The following is a 12839-nucleotide window of genomic DNA, read 5'->3' as shown; positions in this document are numbered from 1 at the left end:
ATGTTCTACTTCATTTCGTGCATCCTAGATCTCACTTTGGGACTTTAATTTTTGTTAATGTTTATTATTTTTGAGAGAGAGAGAGAGAGAGAGAGAGAGAGTGCACGTGTGAGCAGGGAAAGGGCAGAGAGAGAGGGAGACACAGAATCCGAAGCAGGCTCCAGGCTCCGAGCTGTCAGCACAGAGCCCGACGCGGGGCTCGAACTCGCAAGTTGAGATCATGACCTGAGCCAACGTCAGACGCTTAAATGACTGAGCCACTCAGGTGCCCCACTTTGGGAGTCTTAAGTAATGCAAAGTGAGATTTTTCTATTAGATCGATTTGCTCATTTTCTGAAAGTTTAGGCGAGTCACATCTTCCCTCAGACACTTGGTTTCCTCATCCGTAAATTGAGGGGGATAATTGTCCCCATTCTTGGGATTGCTGTGAAAATTAAATGCGATAAAATGGGAAAGTCTTCTGGCCACTGTGAAACTCTCTGCCGCTACTGTAAGAACACTGACCTGAAACTCTCTCGTTTCCAGCTCCGATATTACTAAAAAAGATCCAAGCCGAGATGTTCCCTGACCACTCTGGGAATGTGAAATTAAGCTGCCAGTTTGCAGAAATTCATGAAGATTCTACGGTCTGGTGGACAAAGGATTCCAAGTCAGTAGCCCAAGTGCAGAGAAGGTGGGATATTTGCCTGGTTACTTTTCATGGTTGTTGCTGGTTTCACAACGTAGTTCTAAAAGAAAATAGTGATAGGAAGTAAAAAGGGAAACTGAAGCTGAAACCCCACTCACTTAAGTATCCAAGACAAGTAAGGAACGAAGACAGAGGTCTAGACAGGGAAAGCAGGGGAGGGTTCTTACTCAGGCTCTGCCACCCCCGAGTCTTGTGGCCTCAAAAAATCATGAAATGCGTCACGATGCTTTTAAAATCAGGGGAACATGATGGGGCGCCTGGGTGGCTCAGTCATTTCCGTTTCTGACTTCGGCTCAGGTCATGATCTGACCGCTCGTGAGTTTGAGCCCCGTGTCGGGCTCTGTGCTGACAGCTGGGAGCCTGGAGCCTGCTTCAGCTTCTGTTTCTGTCTCTCTGCCCCTCCCCTGCTCATGCTCCCTCGTGCTCAAATATAAAATAAAACCTAAAAAAATAACTTTGAATCAGGGGAACATGCCAAATCATCTTCTAGTCTGAGGTTCCACAGTCCCAAGATTATAGAGCTCTCTTCTGTTTGTGAATCTGTGTTTTTTCTCTTTCACAAATTCCTACTAGCCTGCCAAATTTCAAAGCTAAGAAGGAGAATCCAAGGGGAAAAAAAAACAATCTATGAAGTAATAGAAAGGAGCAGGTATTGAAGGTGATAAGTAACCATTTCTGAGATGGGAAAAGCCGTGTATTTCTGGGGCCCTAGGTTAGAAGAGGAGAGGAGAGGAGGGGAGGGGAGAGAGAGAGAGAGAGAGAGTGAGAACCATTGCCGAGAGTACCCGTGTGGAACAAAGCTGACGAATGGCTCCCTAAGCGCCTTGCTGGCAATAAATGCTTGTTCACGTGAGCCGTGGGCCATGGGCTTCACCCAACACACCTGAGGGAGGGTGGCTTATTCTAAAACAGATCACCTGGCTCAGTGGGCATAACTCAAGCCCCAGATGCTTCTTTCTGCTGAGGGAAGTCCCCATTCAGCTCCCTGAGTCACGGAAGGTGTCCTGTCCCCTTAATCTCGTTGCAAGGAGCCTGAAAAAGGAAGAAAAATCGAGTTTTTGTGTATAACTAAATCAGATACGTTTGCTTGGAGCATACGTCTGGAAATTAGGCTCCAAATGCCATAGTGATGGCGGATTCGAGCTGTAATTTCTATAACATCCCTCCAGAAAACCTAACTGGATTGTGACAGATGGAATGATGCCACGCAGCCTAAAACGTTGCCATTACCCTGCCTGTCTTATGTATGGCTTAAGAAGAATGATAATGGAGAATAAGTGGCTTGGCTTAAAAAAAAAAAAAAAACAACCAAGACCACTCCCTCGAGCTTTATAAAAAGAAGCACTAATCATTCATTTAAAGCACTTTCTGTAGCTGTCAGCCAAGGGTAATTAACCAGTAGGGTTTTGGCAATCTTGCTCTGAGCTCAGACTTGGCATTTGAATCTTTTGGGTCCATTTTCCATTTGAGATGTCTTTAGAAAACCTAGCCTCCCTGTAGGGAGCGTACGTTAGTAGGCCTGCCATTTACTGGTGACATGTGGCCAGGCCTTTACACTTGACCGACGTTGGCTTCATTTTGTCTGGGCAGCACTGATTTGGGAGCACCCATTTGCCTTTTCTTCTCCTCCTCCCCCTCCTCCTCCTTCTCTTTCCTCACCACCACCACCACTGGTTTTTCTGTTCGTGGCACAGTGCCTGGAACTTAATAATTTGCGGCGGGTGGATGGATGGGCAGTATTCACTAGAAGAATACCCTATTCAAAAACACCCTCAGCCATGGGCCCTTATTTACAGCAAAGACCCCCTTTCGCTTGTCCCGTATCGTGTCCGTGTTTAGATTTGGTTTAGGGCTTTCAGGTCTCCTTCCAGCCCAGAGCACCTGGGTCAGTAACGTAACTGAGGTGAATTCTGAGCAGAAATGTTAATGACGGCCCCCAGAATTCACATTTCCGGTTCTCTTGCCTCTGCAGGTCACAGCCAAGGCTCCCAAATGGTTTTGATTCCTATTGCCTATTTGGAGAGAGGATGTTAACGCAAAATTGCACCAATCATCTCCCACAGATAAAAATGAATTATGCAAACAGCTTACCGAGACCTCGTGCTCTAGCCAGCCCACTAGCCCCAAGTGTCAGGGCAGGGATGCACCTGTTCCTTTCTCCTTAAGTGTGTTAGAAAAATGCAGCTTCAGAGCGATGAAACATTCCAACATTCATGTCCCCTATTGCAGGGCAGACGACACCTCGGCTGTGTCCTTGGCCATCGTCCAAGCCGGTCAGAAGGACCAGGGCATCTACCGTTGCTGCATCAAGAACAGTTACGGCAAAGCGACCGCTGAGTTTAACCTTACCGCTGAAGGTAAGCCTCAGCCTCTCCGTTTCAGGCGATAAACCTCGAGACACCCCCGCCCCCGGCCCCCGTCCAGAATGCCCACGTGCACTGAAGACCCTCTCTTCTTTGTCTTCTTCTAGTTCTGAAGCAACTTGCGAGTCAGCAGGATATTAAAGGTAAGCTGACCCGAGTTGGATGTCCAAGGACACGGGCCACTCCACAAAGCGAGAGCTCGCTCCTGGAATCAAGGGTTGAAACAATATCCCCATCGACTCTTCTAACCAAGTAGGGGAGAGCGCAGGAATGACTGGGAAATGAATGACAATTCATGAGCTATTTCAAGCTGGTGGCGAGGCCTGTAATAAGTGCGTGAGGCTACCAACATGCAGAGGTGTGGTATTTATGAAAGATCAGACTGGGGCGCGCAGTTGTTGAGGATGTGTCGGTGGGGGCCTTGGGGTCAGACTCCTTCCTTGAAGCTTCAGGCTTGCGTCCAGCCCCTCTGCAGCGGGTTTTCAGCGTCTGGCACTGACACAGCCTGGTTTGTTGCTTCGGTTTACTTCCCAGTTTGACTCACTAAGCAGATTCCAAAGACAGTCAGGTGTCCTAGGAGAACCCCATTCCTTCGCATCTTCATGGAAATGAAAGATGAGTCTTGGTGCTTTCCTTTGGCATTTTGACACTGGTCCCGGTCCCCTTGATCTTTCGGATGAAGAAGCCTCAAATAACTTCTTTATCACCTTTCTTATTTGGTGATAAACATTTTAGTAGTTGAATTCTCCCGAGGAGGAACAAATAACATTTTACAGGCTGGGCTCTAATTAAAAACTAATAAAACCCAGCTCGTGGGAAAGCCCAAAAATGAATGATGGTTCAAATAAAACACAAGCTAGCACAATTTAATGATCGCACATGGGGCTTTCAAAGGAAAGTCCTAAGATTTATTTTTTTCCTTTCACTGTTTTATCTTTGTTAAGTAGACTTTCTGTTGGAAATTATAGACAAGACTGTTAATTATACCCAATACAGTACTATAGAAAAAAAATTACCTTCTTTCTAAGCACACAGTCGGAAACAACTTTTGTATTAAATCTGATGCATTTTTTAAGCACTCAGTGCAGTTGTTGTTGTTAATAATAATTGAGTTTTAGAAATTTGGGGATTTTGAAGGAGAATAGAATGGGATAAATATAATTCATATTTATTGGGTTGTATACATAAAACACTTCCTATATTCTTTAAGTGGTATTAGGGGCCAAATTGTTAAAATGAAATCATTTTGTGCAACTAGAATTAAGAAGCTTTGGGTTATATAAAAAGCATCCCTTTTTCTAAGTGATCCAGTTTTTGAATTTAACTTAAAAAAAACCTATACTCTTCTCTGTAAATTAATTTTCTTTCTAGTTCTGTCACTAAAGATGAAATCTATGATAAATAATCTCTTAAAATTTGCCTGGGGGGGCGCCTGGGGGGCTCCGTCAGTTAAGTGTCTGACTTTGGCTCAGGTCATGATCTCCTGGTTCGTGAGTTCGAGCCCCGCATTGGGCTGTGTGCTGACAGCTCAGAGCCTGGAGCCCGCTTCGGATTCTGTGTCTCCCCCTCTCTCTCTGCCCCTCCCCCGCTCATGCTCTGTCTCTGTCTCTGTCTCTCTCTCTCTCTCTCAAAAATAAATAAACATCAGAAACATTTTTTTTTTTAATGTGTCTGGGACAGTGTCCCAATTGCCTGCCTGTTCCCCTGCTTCTCCACCATAGATCTTTCTAGAAACCTGGGACAGGTTACTTGGCCTGAGGCTCCTGCTCACCATCGTGAAATCCTGGAGGATCTTCCTACACACGCTCTTTCCACAGGCGTCTTCGGCACGTTTTCTTCTCTTTTTTTTCTTTTAGAGATGACAGAGAGAGAAAGAGAGAGAATCCTAAGCAGGCTCTACACTCAGCACAGAGCCCAGCACAGGGCTCAATCCCGTGACCCTGGGATCATGACCTGAGCTGAAATCAAGAGTCGGACATTCAATCCACTGAGCCACCCAGGCACCCCCAGCACTTTTACTGTTTGAGTCCCCCTCCCCTTCTTTCTTTCTGCCAATAATGAGGCCTAGCTGTTCATCGATACTCTTGGACAATAATTTTCGTCTCTGTATACCTTTAGTAGCTCGCGTCAGTCCCTGGCTGCTCTTCAAACACGTGACCTGAAAATATTTTTAAAAGCAGAGAAAAATGTTTCTCTCAAGAGTCTACATAGAAACGTGAAGTGAGATTTTCACGCGACCCGTGATTTCCTTCTTGTTTGAAACGTTCAGAAAGATGTGAGTCTTCATCGACTTCGAGGATTAAAGGGCGCTAAAGAACTCTAACCAAACGGATTTCGTTGAAAGCTGTCTTCTTCTCTTCTCTCAGCCCACCAGAAGGCTGACCTGTTCATCTCTAGGTTAGAAGGGAACCTTCCGATTGCATCCGTGGTCACCTGAAACGTGGAGAATCCGCTATGAGAAAACCCGGTGCTAGAAAAAAAGAATTCTACTTTTCTTTTTACACATAAATCCAAAATAATTAGGCTTTTTTTTCCCAGTGTCTCCTCAGAGGAGGTTCTTTTTAACTGTTTTGTCCTTGCCTGCCTATTTCTTATAGCTACCACAGACATTCTCAACATGGGGAAACAGTATTGCCCCCGAGAAGACAAAAATTGGTTCTTGAGGAGGCAAAGAAACTTACTCTGATTGTGTGTGAAGCACAGATATACACACATAAGCGGATATACAGGACCTCTGTGGGATTGAAATTTATGGGGGGGGGATCAATTAAAAGAAAAGTCTGAAAAGACTCCTTTCAGGGGGCAGTCATGAGAAAAAGGGCTGAGAAACTGATCTGTCACGTCTTCTCGTTGGTTCCTCCTCCCCTCTCCACACTTCAGCTTGCCTTTAGTTACCTTTCGTGGTCCTGTCTGTATTTTCCAGATCTGTCTAAACTTCTTTTCCTGGTCTCCCCAGGTTGGCCCTCACCAGTTTTCTCCCCTCTCCAGTGAGATCCACTGGAGCCTCATACCGATCTTCCTGCCTCCTCGAGGACTTGTCCCCCCCCCCCCTTCTCATCTTTGAGCCGTGCCTCTCTCTGTTGGGAGTTCCGTGTGGTCTCCCCTCCAGGTCCTACAAGCCAGCCTTGTCCTCATCCCTGTGTGGGAACAACCATGAGCCAAGAAGCAGGATGGGGGCTGGGATATTCTGTCCAACTAAAGGTGAGGTGTGTTTTAGGATGTGAAGAGATTGAATTCAGCCAACTCATCTTCAGAGAAGACTTCCTCAGGGACAGCTACTTTGGGGACCACCTGCGAGGTCAGATCGCCACGGAGGAGCTGCACTTTGGAGAAGGGGTCCACCGGAAAGCCTTCCGCAGCAAAGTGATGCAGGGCCTCATGCCCGTCTTCCAGCCCGGCCACGCCTGCGTGCTCAAGGTGCACAACGCTGTTGCCTACGGGACCAGAAACAACGATGAGCTCATCCAGAGGAACTACAAACTCGCTGCCCAGGTGGGTCCACCTGCCCTACAGAGTCACGTGGGGTGTGAGGGGGGGCCCCACGAGAGCCTGAGATGAAAGTCAGACTCAGAATTGTTGGGAGTGTGTCCAAGAGGGTGTTTCTCTCCCTTTGGGGTGTGGCTGTAAGGGAGCCCCTGGATCAAGCCCGAATGCTGGGAACCATGTCTGAGTTCTCGGGGTAATTTCTTGCCCTCATGCCAGCCAGATGGGACTCACCCTGTGTCTGGAGGCCCCTCACCGGCTCTGACCTGGGCTGGGATCATTTCTGTTTCTAGGAAGCCCCATGAGGTCCTTGAGTCCACTCAGACACGGGATGATGTGGAAGGTGGGGGGGTCCAAGCTACAGGGGATGTCAGGATTCCCAAGCATCCCCAAGGGCATAGTTTCTAGATTCTTGTTTACTTTATGGAAGGGGGTGGGCTATATTCAGAGGGGGCAGCAGGTGTCCTGTTTCTTGCTTTCCTGAGTTTGGGTCAATGTTAGCCTATAAGCTATGAAGGGAGACTGATCCAAGGCTCTAGCTAAGCTCCTGTCTCCCTGTGTTATTGAGTCACAGAACCTTGAGACAAGAAGAGAACACGGGCTTCCCTCCCTGCCTCCCAGTTTGGTCTGTGTATTTCACTCTTGACACCAAGAGTATCGAGAGCCTGACCCAGAGCAGTGGCCAAGCTTTCAGGACAGCTGGGTCTAGCTCTTTCGCAAGCTAGGCACCCTTCTAAAATTATTACCTATAAAATGAATAGGTTATACTTCAGTGAATCTCTCAGGTGCCATCAAGCACTAGCCCTCCAGGATTGTCTTAGGTGTGGTGAGGTCCGGTGGGACTTGGGGCTCATGAAGGCAGCCCCTCTTTTGAGTACAGAGTTTTGCCAATCGTATTCCTTCCTCCTCCAAGTCAACCCTTCTTTTTTCTTTTCTTTCACTATGTATTTTTTCCATCCCAAGTACCATCTGGTCCAGTCAGGGAAAGCTCCCAGCGTCCACACTCCCTCTTGAAAGGCCCCACTGAGTAGAAAGCAGAATTCAGTTTGCCCTTTCCTAAGCCAACAGTGTTGCCAAGGTGTTGGCTACCCACAACTCTAATTACACCTTTGAAGAAGAGCTTCAGATGGGAGAGCTCAGCACACCCCGAGCTGTGCCCGACATCCTGCCATGGGGCCAGTCCCCTTAGCCCAGGATGAATTTCAGCCATGTGCGTTCTAGAAATTTGATAGTTCAGGATGCCTGGTCCTAGAGACCACTTGAGCTTTACCTGGATAGTTCCTCCGAGTCTCCGAGTTCTCTGCAAGTGGACAACTCGAGTCTGCAATAATTGTTGCTTCTGTGCCTGCAACCAGGGGGTGGGTTGGGGAATCCACTGGCTTGACTTTTTATTGGGAAGTCTGATTAGCTTTACCAGCAGCTCTGAATTTCTTCTACTCACTTGTCTTTCCCTTGTGTTTGGGTGATGTAGGAATGCTATGTTCAAAATACTGCCAGATACTATGCCAAGATCTATGCTGCCGAAGCACAGCCTCTGGAAGGCTTTGGAGAAGTGCCAGAGTGAGTGTGTTTACTGTCTCTTGTATTATCACCCTGGTTTCTTGGGGACTTGGAGGGATGAGAGGGTGAGAAGGACCAGTGGGACAAGCATTTTGCCTGGTCTCTCTGTCTGGAAGCCATGAGGCCACACTGGGCTGCTATCCTGTTCCTCTCTAGGTTGCCAGAGGCTTATAGAGAGATACTTGATAAATATTCTTTAAATCAATGGATGGATGGATGGATGGATGGATGGATTTGATAAATGTATCACAGTAAATAGAAAATAATTCAATAGAAATAGAAAATGAATTTGATAAATGTAGCATGTTAAATAAAAAGTAAAGAGTATCTACTTCATGGCAAACGATAAGCAAAGAAAAGAGAACACAAGAATATCACAAAACAATTACCCTATGATGAAAATAAAATATGGTGCCATGTCTACGAAGAATGAATTGGGTATCAGGAGCGTAGGAACACAGTACCCATTTCCTGGAACCCTACAGAGATAGATTACAGTGATTACTTTTATCCACTCATTGGCTAAATATTGACTGAGTCATGCAGATTTTGGGGCGTCTGGAGCTTCTGGTTACTAGTGGGTTTATCTGGTTGAGATCATGTTTAAGTGGGAAGAGAAAGAGCCAGAACACGTTGGAAATTCCAGACGCAACAGTCATTTATGTATCAGTAGAAACTGGGAGAGGAAAGAAGGAAGGAGTCGTTGCTTACATTGACCCTGTGGACTCACAATGGGGAAAAATACTCTCCCTGAGGTGGGGTGTTGGGCATATTATGTATAAAGTCTAATGCTTTCTGCTCTTTGCCAAGAGATGCTTAGCATACTTAGAACACAAACATTTCTCAGCAACTTCAAGAAAAATGAACGTGCTGCAGAGAAAATACACAATTGCTTTTCTGTTCAATCCACTCAGGCAGCAATCTGGAGTGAGTTACAGTTTTGTGTTACAGGAACTTGTTCATTCTCTGTCTTCTCCGGCCCCCTTTATATAGTCCCTAACCCTAGAATTCTTCTCCAGGAGGAAGAGGGTCAACCAGGTGAGCTGTCCACAATGCACAGAGCCCTCTGGTTTTGTGTGGCTTGACCCTACAGTTTGGGGGCTTTCTCAAGAAAACAGCACAAACTTACGAATAACAAAGATTGGCGAAGGGACTTGGAAAGGGCCTGTGCGTGTGAGGGACACAGGGGCTAATTAGCATCATCAGCACCCCCACAAATGAGCCACCGGCCTAAAGATAGATTAGGACATCTTGCTACGTAAACACCTTTCCCTTCCATACAGTGGAAGAATTTTGTGGGTGCCTGAATAATAACAAACATACGGAAGGATAGGGGTCCTCACAGAGGCCTCTGCTCCCAATTCCACGTTCATTGAATCAAGATCAGAGGATTCGACACCAGGGAACACGCACATACACACACACACTGCCTTCTTCAAGGCCTCTACACTTGAGACCGTGTTAGAAGAGATGAACGCAAGCAGATTTTAGAGGAGATAGCACCTGAGTGTGATCGCGTACGTGTCAAAGTGGGAGGATTCAGATGCTTATCAGCTTCAAGATGCTTCTGTGTGCAGGGACCACCAAGACGCTTCCACCTGGGGGTGGCGGTGAAAATGGGGGACAGAACAATGGTGGGGGCATCAGGGCTGGCCCCCAGAAGAAGAGGTCCGTGAAAGAGGAGGTCCAGAGGCTGGATGGGGTGAGACCAGTCGGAGAGGTGTTGCTACAGCCCAGGGAAGGGACAGCGGAGGTAGAACATGACCACTGGCTATGGGGAGTTTGAGAGGGGAGAAAGGGCTCTTGGGATATTCATTCAGTAAGTAGGTGCAATCAACAAACTTGATACATTGGAATTAGGGCCATGGATACGAATGGAGTCACTCGTCCAAATGGTGACAGAAGTGAAGGAAGCCAGGGAAGGGGAATGAAATGTGAGGGCAGAGACCCGTCAATGGAAGGCGATGATCGACGGTCGTGTTTTTTTTGTGTTTTTCCCCCCCAATATATGAAATTTATTGTCAAATTGTGTTTTTTTTCCATATTTGAAATGTATTATCAAATTGGATCGTAGTTTTTAAAATGAGGAGGTGTGACCATGTTTGTAGCCTTGGGGCAGAGAGAGGAAATGAAGAGTCAAGGTGATAGTAACCAATAGAAGACAAAACTTGAGACCTGGTGTTGGCAGATGTTGTCTGTAAAGGGCCAGATCGTTACTCTTTTAGGCTTTGTGGGCCAGTAGGCAACATAGAAGCCATTATGGGGCGCCTGGGTGGCTCGGTCAGTTAAGCGTCTGACTTCGTCTCAGGTCATGATCTCGCGGTTCGTGAGTTCAAGCCCCACGTCGGGCTCTGTGCTGACGGCTCAGAGCCTGGAGCTGCTTCGGATTCTGTGTCTCCCTCTCTGTCTGCGCCTCTCCCATTCGCACTCTGTCTCTCTTTCCCAAAAGTAAATAAACTGTAAAAAAATTTAAAAAAAGAAGCTATTATGTTGATACTTGCATAACAAGAAAGAAAACCAGTATCTACAAATCTTGGTTGATAAGTTTCAAAATATAATAATAATTGAATTCAATTCTTTAGTATATAAGTTTACTAATGAGAAGAATGGAATTCTTTTTTTTTTTATTTTTTTAAATGTTTATTTATTTTTGAGAGAGAGAGGCAGAGCACAAGTGGGAGAAAGGTAGAGAGAGAGGAGACAGAATCTGAAGCAGGCTCCTGGCTCTGAGCTGTCATCACAGAGCCTGATGCGGGGCTTGAACTCACAAGCTGTGAGATCATCATCTGAGCTGAAGTCAGAAGCTTAACTGACTGAGCCACCCAGGTGCCCCTGGAATTCTTTTTTTAAGTAACAGTTTGCTAACTTAAAAAATTTTTTTTTAATGTTTATTTATTTTGAGAGACAGAATGTGAGCAGGGGAGGGGCAGAGAGAGAGGGAGACAGAATCTGAAACAGGCTCCAGGCTCTGAGCTGTCAGCACAGAGCCTGACATGGGGCTCGAACCCATGAACTGCGAGCTCATGACCTGAGCCAAAGTTGGTCGCTCAACTGACTGAGCCACCCAGGTGCCCCATTTTGCTAACTTTTTAAAGCAACTTTGCTTACCCTTGGGGTTCAGAGTTAGTGTTCCCCTCTGATCACATCAATTCCAAATATTCATGTGTGAAAACCATTCTTGGCTTGTGGGCTGTAAACAGGCATCGGACCGGAGTTGGCCCACAGGCAATGGTTTGCGGACCCTGTGCCTCTCCGCAGTGAGTAGCAGCCGAGGCGGATTCAGGCACATCCTTCCACGAGCTCTGATGCGATTTCTTCCTTGCTCAGTGATGAATGGGAATGGCCAGCTGTGACTTCACATCCTGCTCGGTGCAGAGTAGCTGTGTTTGCGGGGTGGCAGTGCGTCCCTGGGGTGGAACTCAGGGAGAAGCGTCAGGAAGCTTCAGTTCAGGTAGGGTGGGGGGGAAGCGGGGACCAGGAGGAGCGGCTCAGGTTGGCTTGTGTGCGTGCGTGAGTGAGCAGGAGGGACACGAAGCTAGGGGCGATGCTCCCCCGCTTTGCTCCCCCGCTTCGCCTCCTACCAGCTTATTTCTACTCGGTCTTTACCACTCGCGTGCCGCTGCACTGCTCCTGGAGAGCCTGCTATCTTCCTTAGTTAAGAGTAGGGAGCTGGAAGCTTCTCCACGGTGCACCCTTCCCAGCGGTTGTCCCTGCAAAGCAGGGACCGTGTCTCTTTCATGTTCGCTCTCCTGGTGAGGTTTTTGAGATTCTGGCACAAGCTGTTCAGTAGACGCTGTCGGATGAACGGAAAGGGAGGGTAAGTCACCAGCCACCGAGCTAGGAGTTGGGGGACACGTGAGCGGTTCAGTTTGGGCTGTGTTAGATTTGAGATCCCTAGGAGACATCGATCGGAGACAGAGAGGAGGAGGCCGGAATGCGAGTGGGGGAGAGGGGCGAGGTCTGGATGGAGATTTCAGGGTGGAAATTGTCGACATACAGACCGCATTTCAAGCCAGGAGGTCACTAGCCGGTGTGGGCAGAGACAGGAGAGCCATCCCGGGGCGTGTCAGAGGTTGGGGAGAAGTGAGAAGCCAGTGAAGGAGCCAGGGAAAGAGGAAGCAATGAAGCAGGAAGAAAACCAAGAGGAAGGGAGTTTCTGGAAGCAGTGGGAAGGGGACTCCGAGAGATCAGCCGTGTCAGGTGCCCCTGAGAGCAAGTAAGACGAGGGCCGAGAAGAGACCGTTAGACTCTGCAACACAGAGTCTGCAACACAAGCTGCTGGTGCCCTTGACCGAAGCTTCCTTAGTGGGAGAGCATCTCTGAGTGGGTTCAAGAGACGAAGGGAGGGGAGGGATGGCAGACGGTGAGTCTGCAACTGACCTGGGTTTTGACGTAAACTGAGTCAGTAGTTGAGTGGGTTATGGGCCCCACGGGCTGCCCGGAGCTATTTCAGCACGTCGCTATGCCACTGGCAGTGAGTCGGTTTCCCAGAGGAAAAGGGGATGCACGAATGTGGGGAATGCTTGCTAGAGCCACATCCTGGGGCACCAGAGGGGTCGGGCAGATCCAGGGCACCAGCGGAAGAAGCGGTTTGGGGTTGGGGGGGAGCCAGGAGGCTTCGTCCACAGTGGGGGAGGGGAGGGGAATATATGGGCACAGACCGAGGAGGCGGGACCGTGCAGCTCTTAGAAGCTCTCTTCTTACTGTTGCAGCCTTCACAGTAAAACAGGAAGCGAGGTCATCAG

The 12839-nt window shown here is 47.8% G+C and overlaps 1 protein-coding gene across 5 annotated transcripts in view; it reads left to right on the top strand.

Annotated features, from left to right (window-relative positions):
• The window catches only part of ALPK2 (alpha kinase 2), a 119431-nt gene that overhangs the window by 85140 nt on the left and 21452 nt on the right, over positions 1–12839 (top strand). For all 5 annotated transcript variants that reach the window (XM_043558987.1, XM_043558985.1, XM_043558984.1 and 2 more), the window contains 5 exons: positions 526–673; positions 2918–3045; positions 3159–3194; positions 6269–6543; positions 8006–8094. In XM_043558987.1, coding sequence (XP_043414922.1) covers positions 526–673; positions 2918–3045; positions 3159–3194; positions 6269–6543; positions 8006–8094 — 676 coding nt within the window. The remainder of the gene's footprint in view (positions 1–525; positions 674–2917; positions 3046–3158; positions 3195–6268; positions 6544–8005; positions 8095–12839) is intronic.

Source organism: Prionailurus bengalensis, chromosome D3, assembly GCF_016509475.1.
Source record: "Prionailurus bengalensis isolate Pbe53 chromosome D3, Fcat_Pben_1.1_paternal_pri, whole genome shotgun sequence".
Classification (NCBI taxonomy): Eukaryota; Metazoa; Chordata; class Mammalia; order Carnivora; family Felidae; genus Prionailurus; species Prionailurus bengalensis.
Note: the sequence above shows the minus strand (reverse complement) of the source record. Positions and strands in the feature narration are given on the sequence as shown.